Genomic DNA, 14,249 nt, shown 5'->3' on the forward strand with positions numbered 1-14,249 from the left:
TATTTCGTATGTTGTTCAAAACACGCAGTGAGGTATGTTATTTCCAGTTAACCATTTTGTGAGTCAGAACTTGAAAGAAGCGCAGCAGAATAGTACGTCTCTATCATCATGAGTAAAATAGCCATAGTGGGGCGGCCTCAGGCTCACCCAGTAAGAGCGTGCGCCCCATGTTGGCTGAGTCCTGCAGCGGCCCGGGTTCGAGTCCGGCCTGCGGCCCTTTGCTGCGTGTCATCCCCCATCTCTCTCCCCCTTTCATGTCTGTCCACTGTCACTATAATAAAGGGAAAAGCCCCAAAAAATAATCTTAAAAAAAAAAATAGCCATAGTGATCAATCGGTTAAAGGATCCCATGCCACAAGGGAAATGATGGAAAAGCACAGTATTTCATAAAATAATTGCTAAAGTAATGACCAATTGTGTGTGTTTGTGCGTGTGTGTAGGCTACTCTTCAGGTTGGAGGTCATGGCGAGAGGTTGAACCAGTGCAGAGAAGTCACCCTCACCACTACTAAACCTCTCCCAGTACAGGTACATACTGTTACTTGTACTGCTTCGCTGAACTCCTAGCATGTTTGTAGAATCACTGTACAGTATGTACTATCATGCTTCGTATTTATACAGTCACCCATATTCTTCGCATTGAGTAGCTGCCCAGTAACAATTAACATTATTACAAGTAACATTATTTTACTGATGATTACTTACTACATCTACTGAAGCAAATTGGGTATTAATCTATTTATGTGATTGATTTGTGTTATTGTTAGGTGGATGGTGAACCGTGCAGACTCGCTCCCTCTGTCATCCGAATCAGCCTCAGAAACCAGGCAAACATGGTTCAGAAAACCAAACGACGGACCTCACTACCGCACCTTAACGAGTAAGTCTCACACACTCACGCTCACTCACTCACTCACTCACTCACTCACTTACTCACTCACTCACTCACTCACTCAGGCTTACACAACCTTAGTCAACTAAAGACAGTAGCTCTTTCAGACCCTGTGGCCATAGTAAATAGCATACCCTTGATCTTCCGACAGTCAAGCCTCCAACTAGGTTGATAATGTACAATTATTGTGTCTATAAATAAATAAATAAATACATAGACACCTCATCTCGTGGTCTCGTCATTGCGAGAAAAAGATTTCGCAATAATGAGAAAAGTATAGTGGCAAAGCATAATGTACAATTTATAACAAATAAGTTGTTTAAAGTGTTCTGGTCCTGTTTGTGTCTCAGTCAACAGCCAGTCCCAGAAAGGCTGAGGATCAGAGTCAGCAGGATCAGTATGAATGACTATGAGGCTCTGCACTATGACAAGGACAAACTACGACAAGCATGTAAGGCAACACACACACACACACACACACACACACACACACACACACACACACACACACACACACACACACACACACACACACACACACACACACACACACACACACACACACACACTTGCATTCATGTATGCAGCGGTGCAAACAATACTATTATAATACTCACCATAATCACCATTGTGACACCACCATGACTTTATTTGAAATGTTTTTTCTTGTTTTTGCATTTTTAAATGAAAATACACACAAGTATCTGATATAAAATAAAAAAAAAAGCATTATTACTAATGAAAACAAATACAAAAGACATATTGTATCAGTATTTACTTCATAACACATGTAATGTGTTCACAGGCCTCAAAGATTCATGACCAGACTCCATGCAATAGTTTCTGACGAAAAAAAACCCATATAACGTTCATTATACAACTAGTTACTGTCATGCTATGTTCACAGGAAGTTGATTTGCTTAAAGCAGCCATGCGGTTTACTAGTTATGATGGAAACGGTTACTTAGTGTATCTCAAGCATGCACTACTTCCCTTATTGTCAATAACAAAAAACCTTTTTGGAGTAGAAATGTGCATCATATACAAGCAAAATAACTAATAAGACAGACATATGGTTCAAATGGCATATGTGTAGACGCACACCAGGGAATATATATGTAAAGTATGTACCAATATTTGTGGCAGTTATGGCTTTAGGTGGTGTAAAATTCAGAACACGAAAATAAGGAAATGTATGGAGGTCAAACACAAAAATATAAACAACAAACAAAACATAAACCTAAGCCTTAAAAACCTAGTAGTATTTTTTGAAAACATTTTTCTCGGTGACATGATATTCATTCTAACCATATATCGTCCAGCCCTAATTGTACCTCTGATAATTTGCAGATCACCATAATACAATCAAGTCTTTATACAAGAATGCTATACAAGTGTTTATTGAGGGTATAGCTTTGGTCCACAGCAGAATGGTGTTTGTGTAGTGAAGGTTATCAGTGGAAGTAGACTTGACTCTCAGTCTTCGTTAACAAACAGCCAAAAACGAAATCCCCCTGAAGATTAATTGGTTACATCAGGTCTTGTTTTCAACCAGCTTCTCTTCAGTATGCGGTCAAGATGTCTGCCAAGGACTTGAACAGGGTCAAGAAGCTGCAGGTCGATGTACCTTAATGACAGCAGCATCTTCAGGCTCAAGTGGGAATAAAACTGCTCGATGATTAGAAGGTGGAGCAGGGATGTGAAGGTCAACAAGATAATTTTCAGCTGTCTCTTCTTCATGCATCACAGCCACTCTTCACTGCTGTGGATTAGCTGTGTGTGTCTGTGTTGACATGAAAGATCTTTTCAGGTCTTTGATTTACATACTGCACACTCGAAAAAGTGAGCAGCGCTTGCATCGCAGAAATATAGTAAGGCAGAGCTTCTTCTCTATCTGTCTCTCTCGGTCATTAGAAATAATACACACACACACACACACACACACACACACACACACCGCACACGCAGCAAGTTAGTTCATGTAAGTTCAGAGTTTTCACACAGGGTGGCGCTGTTTCCTTTCACAATATTGTAAACGGCACACTTTATAATACTGTGAACTATTTATATTGGTGTAAATGTAGACATGGTTCTTTTTGTTTCTGGGTTTTGCATATTATTATTATTATTATTATTATTATTATTATTATCATCATCATCATCATTATTATTATTATTATTATTATTATTATTATTATTATTATTATTATATGTACTATACAGTATCCTGGGACTCAAGACTAATCCTTGGTATTTTTGAGTCACTTTTTTCAATTTAATCCAAAATTTCTGTTGTTTTTAGATGATTTTCATAATTTTCATTATTTTTATACCTTATACTTTGTTCTTGCCATCTAAAGTTTAAGTTGTTTCTCATTACGCAAATCATCACTGCTGTCAACACAGTGGATGTGTCAGACTTGGGGAGATGGTAAAAATATGCCTCGTACGCTGAGGCGCAGTGGTTATATAATCTCAAAGCCATTTCAGTCACTGTGGCTCTGTATTCCGTATTCCGTATGATTGTTTAGTAGAGATTTGGATGGACCTTTTATAACTGCACAGGTATAATCTGTACAGTTTTTGTATATAATTATACTAGAAATATCATCTTAGAGGTAATAAAAAATTCTGATCTAATACTATAATATTATTATCATCATCATACTGTACCAGGTGACAAATTACTTCTTTTGTCTGACCAACAAAAGATTTAAGAGCGCCTAGTCATTGTCTCTGACAACAAAATTGCTGCTGCATTTTCAATCGGGTGCCAAGTCAATCAGAGATATAAAAATAAGCAGATGAACGTACAAAATGGCTGATTTATGGTAACAAAGCCATTGATTAAACATGAGGAAATACCATTTGTTATAAATGCTGAAGTGGGTTATATGTGAACCTATTGCACTGGATGTCTAAAAACTGTTTAAAGCCCAAAAGGGATTTCATCCTCACATTTGCTGAGCTGGAACCAGAGAGTGTCTGGCATATCTTCGACATATGACCTTAATTAATAAGTAAAAAAAAAATGTTGGCGATTCATTTTCTGCTGCCTGGCTAATTGTACCATGTCTTAAGAAATTGTTCAGCCCATTTGACATTTTACACATTTTGTTTTTTGGTCACGAAAACCTGAACATTACTTACATTTATATGAGCTATCTTCACAAACACAACACTGTATGTACCGTCGACATACACAACAACCAATTAGTTGCTACTTGGGTGCCACTTGAAAAGGTCAGTTAAAAATGAACAATCCTCTAGGAGAGTCTATGAAATCAATGCAGTAGTTGCAATTTGAAAGCAGCGTTTGGTGTGGGGATTGTTTCAAGACGCACTTGGCTAGTAAACTGCCCTGCGAGAGTAGTGAATTAGCAAAAAAGTGTACAATCTCTAAATCTGATATGGTTTCTGTGAGTGAAGTTACTATCTCTTGCTCCCAGTGCAGTCTTTTGTCTTCCACACTGAGATATTTAGTATCAATGAGAGGTGTATGTGTATGTGTGTGGGTTCAGGAGCTCCTTACTTAGCTGTGTGATGTAAAGCCAGCAGTGTTGTGTTGGTGCAGCGGGCGGCTGGCCTGCAATGCCTCAGGGGCCAGTCTTTATTGTTTCAACGATCTATGTCGGCTTACTGATGACGAGCCAGCTTGGTCAGGCTCATTTAAGAAAAATAGACACCAATGCCAACGTTAACTTGGCACAGAATTTTGGCACTGTACGTAAAATCGTCAGTCAGTGGAGATGCCCAATATTGATGTCATTTACAATGAATAAAATACTGAGCTGCACAACCTCAACACTAGACAAATTTGTTACACATGGTAAGGCAGTATCATGCTTTATTATACCGCACACAGAAATTGTGTTCACACGTTTTCATTTAACCTGTGATATTGAGCAACAGTGGACTACACACACACTTAAAGAACTGGAGTTACTTCAAATTAACTTCCAATTGGCCCTGTGTCATCACTGAGTAGGAGACGACGTTGTATAAGCTACGTTTTTATGTTCTTTTTATTCGAAGTGTGCTTGGGCGAGACACTGAACCCCGAGTTGCCCCCGATGCTGCGCCATCGGAGTGTGAATGTGTGTGAATGTTTATCTGATGAGCAGGTGGCACCTTGTACGGCAGCCTCGGCCTCAGTGCATGGATGTGTGTGAATGGTGAATGGTTCATGTGCTATGTAAAATCGCTTTGAGTAGTCATTAAGACTAGAAAAGCTATAAAGTCCATCTACATTTACTGTGTCTTGCTTCTTGTTACTAGCCAAGACAGTGTACTTTGCCGGGATCAAAATGAAGGATGAGTTCGAAAATGGGTGTGGTCCGAGCAAGAGCCTTGGCCCCCTCACTTTACCGGTCCTTCCAGAAAAATGCGGAGTTTTTTTGTGATTGTTGCGGGCAAAAATCCTTGATTATGCGGCATGTTTTCTTAAAAAATGCGATGTAATATGCGGAATATTTATGAAATTTTATGCGATGAAATTGCGGGAATTTGCAAAAATTGCAGGAACTTGCAAAAATTGCAGGAACTTGCAAAAATTGCAGGAACTTGCAAAAATTGCAGGAACTTGCAAAAATTGCAGGAACTTGCAAAAATTGCAGGAACTTGCAAAAATTGCAGGAACTTGCAAAAACTGCGGTTTGATGAAAAAGAGAGGGGAAAAAAAGTGATTCCCCCAACACCCTGCTTTTCGATGATGTTGACGTTGCGTAATTACGTCACTTCATAACGTTCCCATGGCAACAGGGGAAAATGGCTGCTCTTGTGTGATAATACAAGAGCAGCCATGCGGAGTTTTTTTGTGATTGTTGCGGGCAAAAATCCTTGATTATGCGGCATGTTTTCTTAAAAAATGCGATGTAATATGCGGAATATTTATGAAATTTTATGCGATGAAATTGCGGGAATTTGCAAAAATTGCAGGAACTTGCAAAAATTGCAGGAACTTGCAAAAATTGCAGGAACTTGCAAAAATTGCAGGAACTTGCAAAAATTGCAGGAACTTGCAAAAACTGCGGTTTGATGAAAAAGAGAGGGGAAAAAAAGTGATTCCCCCAACACCCTGCTTTTCGATGATGTTGACGTTGCGTAATTACGTCACTTCATAACGTTCCCATGGCAACAGGGGAAAATGGCTGCTCTTGTGTGAAGTAAACGCAACATTTTTCAACTTTCTGTTAAGATATATGTGACTTTTTTGCAACGAAAATGCGGGATTATGAAATCATGCAAGCCTCGCATATTTTGCCGTGAAAGACAGAGTTATGCAACTTTTTTTTTTTTAGGTGTGTAGTCTAAAACAAAATGAAAGCTTCGAAAATGGGCGTGGTCCGAGCAAGAGCGCTGGAAGTAGGGAAGGGTTCCCCCCCCCCACTTTATGCTCATGGCCCGATTTGGCGTTGCAGCTTATGTGATCCCATCGCTAGATGCTCTCTATTTCATTATTAGCAATCCACTGGCATAAAAAACAACCCTTTGACCAAGAATTTCCACTGAAGGACTTTAAACTCTGGTTCTAACCTATCCCATAAATGTTTTCTTTCTGTCACAAAGATGATATTCTTAGCAAATATTCCAGTAATATTAATATGGTATATTCTCTTATCTAACAACTAATGCAGCTGTGTTTTTGTACCCCAAAACACTCAACATAGCAAGTTTATGTACAGTATATATCAGTTGACAAGTTGCTGTTGGTGGTTCCCAATTTTGGTCTTCAGCAACCACTGTGCTGCTGGTTGTCCGTATAGAATGTATTTAATTAGATTCGTGTAGAGTCCCAGGTCTACATCAGTCCCTGCTAGATGACCAAAATTAAAACTAGCAGTACTTCCAGGGTCCTGAGGGCTGGAGTTGAGCACCACTATATAAGTACATATCAAAGTGCTGTTGGATAATTGTCTTGCTCCTCTGTATTTCCAGCCATTCCTCTGGGACTAATCGTGGTTTCTGGTGACAGCGTAACAGACCGACAGAGAACACATCCAGCGTTTGCAGGAGGTAAGGAGGAGAGAGGGATGGGGGGACGGGTGTAGATATGAAAAGGGCATGGTTCTGTGTCACTGAATGGACATAAAAAGGCAGTACCACAAAGCAAGAATTTTCTATTTATTTAATTGAGTTAATGGGGATCAAGGGATTTTTCTTGCTCTAAAGTTTGTGTTTTACATATCACATAAAACCGATATGATGAAGCATAACGGAAAGCAATATTGTGTTGTGTTTCTGTCAAGGCTGGTACTGTTGGAAAGGCTCGGCTCACTCTGATTGGTTGAGCAAGTACATGCAAATGTCAGTGCGCTGCTTCACAGTTTGAGTTGTCAAGCCTATAGAGCCCTTTCCTTTCCTATGCTGCCATCTTTCTCTCCAGGACTTCTGTTCTGTCCACCCCTCCCTCAGATGCTTGGGACTGCAGGTTGGTAGTTGGATGCTGGAGTTTGTAGTGTGTTTTTTGTTTGGTTCAGAGGCACACGGGAAACTAACTGCTTCAACATTCAACATTTTATTGGATAATCTGACAACCATTGATTAACAGTCCATCAATTCCTTTTAGGTTGCATTAACAATGAGTACAAAGAAGCAAATGCCTACTGAAAAAGATATCGCAGACAGGAAAAAGTGACATTTAAGAAAAAATAAATAATTCTGTCTGTACCAAAGTTAGAATTTACACTACATCTCATAAGCCCCATGGTCACACTCCCCCCCCCTCCCAAGATATTTATGGTGCTGCTGAGTGAGACAGTGCTACGTGGCTTTTCTCCAAAATGGGCTGATTAACTTTAGAGAATGCATAAACAGAAGATAACATTCAACCACTGCAATATTAAAGAGAATGATCCAAGTGGGAGGTAACAGACTATTCTGCTAATATTGCTGCAGTTCTTTCAGGCTGGTTTAAATTTGCTTATTTTTTAAGTCAAACCATCAAAGTCATGAGAAAGCTTCCTGTCTGAATCCAGAGGTGGATTTTGGTAGAAAGGTTACATCTGACACCAGTGCTGATAGCCAGTTTGAATGATTGACAGTGAAGAAGTCTTAAAGGGGTCACCAAAATGCTGCTTTGAATTCCTCCAACACACGCAACTGAATGATGAATGAATGAATGAATGATTAATACCTTTATTTTCATTGCATTTACGTACAATGAGATTGTAGAGTCACTCTAGTAAGGTACATCATTATAAAACATATAGTATCTATGTAACTGGACAAAGCGCTTTACAATTTGCTTCTTATTCACCACACACACACACACACACACACACACACACACACACACACACACACACACGCAAACACCATTCTAAACAAACACCCACACACATGAACAGAATAGATTCTGTACTCTAGGGAATACAAAGTACAGCATGTGGCCATTAATACATTACACAACATAATATGCACACACATATACGCAGATGAAGCCATATTTTAAACAGGATCAGGAACAAAATAAACATTATCTTAATTATTCCACTTAATAAGGACATCCTAATGTTTTAGTCACTTGAAGTGAGAACAGAAAATATATTTGCCAACAACCTTTTAAAACCCACTCATCAGTAATCATTTACCTGCCTCAGCTAAATGTATGAAGTGTATCTAGGAAATAGTATCCTATCACATAAGAATAACTTGGGTCTAATTACTTAACAGTCTGCCGCTAAAGACACAAACTAGCAATTTGTCACTGCTGTTGTCGGAAAAACAACGGGCCGAATGTTTGGCCACTGGTATTGATGCTTGCAGCTTTCTCGAAAGACGCTCGTCCAAACAACATTATGCTCAACACTTTGCTTCCTTGTGGCCTGAGCAATACACCTGCCATCACATGGTTAAGTCCTCTTCTAGCAATGCTGGAGTATATGCGCCGTTTGCTAACAGCTAGCTGTTTAGGACCAGGCTATTTCCGAAAACCAAATTCATTCTGAATGTGCTGATGCTTAAAATGTTTGAGTTTGCTACAATGTAACCTCTTCGGTCTTTCTTTCATCATTTGTTCTTGAATGCGAGTGACGGAGAGCGAGCTGTACCCAGCATGCCGTTCGGCGGAGTAACAGTTAATAAGGGTCCCCTCTCAATACACTACGCTGATACAGACACCAGCGCAGAGTGGGACCTAGTTTAATGTTCTTTTGAACTTCATTTGTTGACTTCATCAGTTTGATTGCTTTTTCTGACCGCATCCACACAGAAAAGTTAAAATCGGAAAAAGGTAACGGAGAAATGCCTTAGTCAATCCGCAGAGCCATGAAGCCCCGCCCATGCTGCTGCACAGAGCGCCCCCTAATGGTTTAGTCAAAATGTATTCATAATGAATGTGTCGCATGTCCAAATTCGATAAACTGAACGCCATTGGGTTCCCAGCAATACACCTGCCAAGTGCAAAGTAGATCGGATGAACTGTTCTTGAGGCAGATTCCTTGCTTCATTGTTAGGTTGATTCAAAAAATAGCAAAACCAGTCTTAAAAAATGTAACCTTGACTGTAACATATGAACTTCCCCAAAGTCCCATTAAAAACACACTCAAAGAACGTGAACTCAGTGTCCTCAATGGTAGCTACGGCCCTGGATGGAGATATTTACTGCTAAACGTTTTAACATCTGTGACTGATTCATCATGTGAGAGAATAATCTTCTTCATTATATCATTCATTACCAACTCACCACTGCTCTCCAGCTCGACTGTCACTGTGGCAAGGAGGAAAAAAGGGCTTTAGACTTTTGTCTTGCGTGTCAGATGCTAAATATCACATGAGTATTGCAGCTGTTATCCATTATGCTCCTTTAATGTTCGAACAGTCATTATGGAACATCTCCCTAATGGAGACCTATGTTTAAGAGGGCAAAAGCCCATTAATGAAGCCAGGAATGTAAAAGATGACATGTCTGAACAGAGCTATATTCAGCCAAACTCAGTCCAGACAGTGGTTTGGAGAAAAGTAAAACCGAGTTGGTTGTCTTTTGTACTTGCTGTACTCCAGACATCAGAATTATTCCACGTCTTTAGTCATTAATGTCAGGCATCTTACGATGGAAATCCTAAAGCTATGTTCACATTACAGGGCTTAATGCTCAATTCCTTTTTTTTTTTTCCCCCCAGACCCGATATTTCTGTCTAGACTGTTTGAAGTGACCCATTTCTGACATCAGTTTGTCTATGGTGTGAACAGACCACCTGAAATGCCCCAAATGCAACCAATGGCAACTTTGTTCGGCACATTTTCTGTATCGAGTGTAGCATGTACAGGCCCTCCAACCACTGAGATTTGTGGCAGGTCATTCATTTAAACTCTTGGTTCAACAGGTCTGAGTGCAGACCCTTTTTTTTTCTTTTTTTGCAGTACTGCAATATTTCAGTATTTGTGTGAATGCTGCTGACATTTATTTTTTGTATGTGAAAAATCTTTTGTGATTTTTTTGCCTTTTTGAATTGTGGCTCTATTTCAATTGCATTGCAAAGACTAGAGCATGTGCCAACACTTGTTTGTATTTTCCTCATGTACATGTACTTTGCTTGTCAATGTTGATATTTTTCTGACCAGCACAGCATGTGCTACGGTGGCAGGATAGACACAAACAGATTGGAGTTTAATTTTAATGAGGCAGCATGAAATAAGGTGTTATTGTCTTGAAAATTAGACTTGCACTGAGCTAGACGTCTGAGGACCATGTCTGTTTTCAGCACGACACAAGTAGTGATTGTGAAATTGGTTTAGACATCTTGTGATGCACAAAGATGCATCATCAGTGATATGACCTGGGGTCATTGACTGTGGACTGTAGGCTTTTCAGCATCAAACTGCCTTACCCAGGCGATCCAATTGTAGAAGATCAGGCCTGAGCTTGAATCCAAGTAGCGTGTGGTTCATGGATCACGCCTTGATCCACAGCTATCTTGATCTGTCGGTGATGGTCCATGATGGCTCTATCTCTTTGCAATCCTTGCAAGGGATTGCAAAGGGACTGGGCGGCAAAGCCTCTACAGTGAACTTTAATGGGTACAAACTGTGCCTGAAATCCTTTTCTGCTGCCCTCGCCTATCAGGTTTGTGTGCTTGGCCCCCTCTTCTCTGAGTCCTCGGAGTCCAAGTTAATTCTAGAGGGACCTTCTACGCCTGATGGCAAAGCTGCCTTCCTTGCAGGTACACTTGTTGGCTTCTGTAGATTCCTGTGCAAGTGGTATCTGCTATTGCAGATGACATCTGCCCCTCCCCAAGGCTCTTCAGACAACAACTCTGGACATGCAGCCATGGACAACCAAGTCCTGCACCCTTGACTCCCCTATAGTCCTGACCTTGAATACATCATTGTAGACTTGTATCTCTGAAGAGACTTTATATAGCACCCCCTTTCCTGGATAACCTGTCAGTAACTCTGTCAATCTGCCACAGGGGAGCCATAGCTTATTCGTATGCCTGCATGAGGGGATGCTTCTGAGCATTTGCGGGGGTCCCAGCCACCTTTTGAAGGAAAGGATTGATTTTCCTTTTGAAGCCCAAAGCTCAGCAGGGGCCATATGAATTGTTTAAGGTTACCATGTTGAAAGATTCAGGCCTTAAATTTCCCAGGCAGCCCTGGGAAATGATTAGCAGTCCACCTCAGCCTTGACTTGAGGGTGCAACAAAGACCTTGCCCAGGCTGTACTTTGGCTTCTCTGTGACCAACATCTGATACATCACAAGGAAGAAGCAAAACTTCATCACTGGTTTAAAACTAATCCAGGTCTCATGTAACACATTTTTTAAGACTGATGTAGTTATCCCACATCAAGTCATCCATGATGGCTCTGATGAATACCACACTTGAGAGTCAGAGCCTCTTCACTCCACTACTGCTGACTTAAGGTGAATAGGATCACTCAAATGATGCATCCTGTGATAATCCCTTTCTCTAGCCAATGCTGTATTGATGTTGTTCCAGAAGTGACTCTCAGATTGAAGCACTTCTAATAGATCATAATCAAGTTCTTGCCAGAAACACTGAGTTGAACTAGTGATATTTCAACCAGCTTGTCTTGTATACAACCATAGGCATTTGCAAGGTCCAGCCAACACAACAACCAGGTCTCTTCGATCTTCCTGTGCTTCTAACCTGGAATACAGCCTCTGATAACACTAATGATCTAAGTATTATCGTCTGTCATCCACCACTGGTTTTAGATTGGTAAATGATTTTAATTTAGTCTAAAACAGATTCAGAAACCACATATAATGGCATTTATGTAGATCACTGTGCAAGCTAAGGCAACATCATGCACAGAAAACCTGACAAGACCGGACTTTTAGTTTGTTTTCAAATTAAAGTTCAACCTAAATGACCTCAGCATGTTTGCCGATTTGTTGTGCTGGGCATTCATGTCTTTTCATGCTGTACCATCCAGACAACAGCATTGTTTTTCTTACTTGGAGAAGTCACCTTGCCTCTCCTTTTGATTAGCTCTTTTCATCATGCTCTATCGTCATTTGCACAGCTGTTTGATAGGTATGAGGCAAGTAATGTGAGTGGCTTAGAGGACAATGAATCACTACACCCCTCTGATTTAGATTCCTTTTCACTTTTGTGCACTTGCTGTACATATATCAACAGTACCCTCATACAGACTGAAAGAAAAGGGGAACCAACATATACACTTTGATGGGGACATCAGCAGTAGCAGTTTATGACCCCTAATATTGTTAGGAGACTAAAACACACAGGGTTGTTTCCACAGAGATTAGTTTCCCCATGTGTCTCAGCATGTTGCAGCATGATGCATGGACTGTTGTTTGTGAAGGTTTATTAATGTGTGTGACCTTTACTACGTGTATTGATTAACCGTGTGTTTAAATGTGCTTTTGGTTTTCTTGTGTGGGTGTAGCCAAGTTTGTTAGTAAGTGAATTTGCCCTATGATGCGGATGTGATTTACTCTGTTGTGTCAGAATAGATTAAATAAATGCTCAGTGAATAAAGGTTAGGGTTCTTTTTTTTAGTTGTTTCTTTATTGAAGTGCAGGGTTAATTAGGTAGTCTTTTTGAGGCCCCGATCTTCTCACAAGAGGCCTGGAAACAAAAACAGTGACAAGACAATTCATACAGTCATACAGTTCTAACGTTTGGAAAGTATTTTTAGCGTGGTATTCATGATAACTGAAATTGTTCAATAAACACTTTTCAGTGTTTTGTTTTGTCACACATTCATCAGAAGACAGGATCAGAGAGAAATCTTAATTATAAATGAAACTCAAAGCTTGTTACTTTTGAAATTGAATCTTTACTAGTAAATATAGTCACTTTTAACACTTGTAGTGCCAGTGCTTTCTTTTTCTCTTTTGAATCATAACGTGTCACAAAAAGAAATGCTACAATGGTTACTGGTTATACCTACCACATATTAAGATCTTATGTAATGGCACTAATTGCAAGGTAAGTACCTCAAAAGAGCTTTAAAGTTATATAATGAATTACTTTAATATCAAATACAGACCTACCACCAATTCATCATCAACAAATCAAGTCTTCTGTCACTGTAAAACACTAACAACATAAATGTTACAAATACAGATTCAGCTCCATTTCATACACAAAATGTAGTTGTACCGGACATTTCTGTTTTGTGGCATGAAATGGGTACAACTGGGGTATTTCTTTCAATGAAATGCATTTTGAGTCTTAAACTTATTTAGCATAATTACAGTATCATTTTCAAATGATTTGTAACATCTTAACTCCAACATTTTTGTAAATGAAATGGTCTTTGCAGACCTTTTTGAGCATTCCAACCATAAAATGCAATTTGCACACATTACACTTCGCATTAAGACGCCCTCCATCACAGGATCTAGTGGACATGCCCCTTTAGTGTCGGTTTACTTTACTACTACAACAGTCAGAGTTCCACAATACACAAAGAGTGTTCAGATATTAGCGTATAGACTAAAACGCCAATGATTCCACAATCTTGAAGTGAACCTAACTCTTTGCAGGGTTCACTAGTGTTGCAATTATGTTGTTGAATGACTTAGTCTACACATAGATCTGTACATGAGATTCCTGAGTACAGCAGGACAGGTGGATACATCAACACTTACAAACATTTGGCTTGCACTGCTCCGTCGGGGCATTTTAAGCCTCATGCCATCATTATATGCCACATTGAGTTTCTGCATACTGCTTTTTTAATAGTGCCGCCACAAGTGGGCAGTATACATTTGGCAAAAGGCTTTAAAAAATGTGGTCTTCACAGACAATGAACACATACTAAATTTACGATTCAACATATTAGCTTGTGTATACATCATACAGAACTGTCTGTGAATGTCCCAATCATCAGACAGGTCGTCAGTTATATAGTGCCCTAA

General features: G+C 39.7%; 1 protein-coding gene across 1 annotated transcript in view; it reads left to right on the forward strand.

Annotated features, from left to right (window-relative positions):
• Nucleotides 1-14,249, forward strand: part of LOC120554076 (diacylglycerol kinase zeta-like) — a 143,324-nt gene that overhangs the window by 74,115 nt on the left and 54,960 nt on the right. The window contains 5 exon segments of the mRNA XM_039792676.1: nt 441-527; nt 767-879; nt 1,242-1,342; nt 6,829-6,868; nt 6,870-6,906. Coding sequence (XP_039648610.1) covers nt 441-527; nt 767-879; nt 1,242-1,342; nt 6,829-6,868; nt 6,870-6,906 — 378 coding nt within the window.

Source organism: Perca fluviatilis, chromosome 24 (assembly GCF_010015445.1).
Source record: "Perca fluviatilis chromosome 24, GENO_Pfluv_1.0, whole genome shotgun sequence".
In the NCBI taxonomy this organism is placed as follows: domain Eukaryota; kingdom Metazoa; phylum Chordata; class Actinopteri; order Perciformes; family Percidae; genus Perca; species Perca fluviatilis.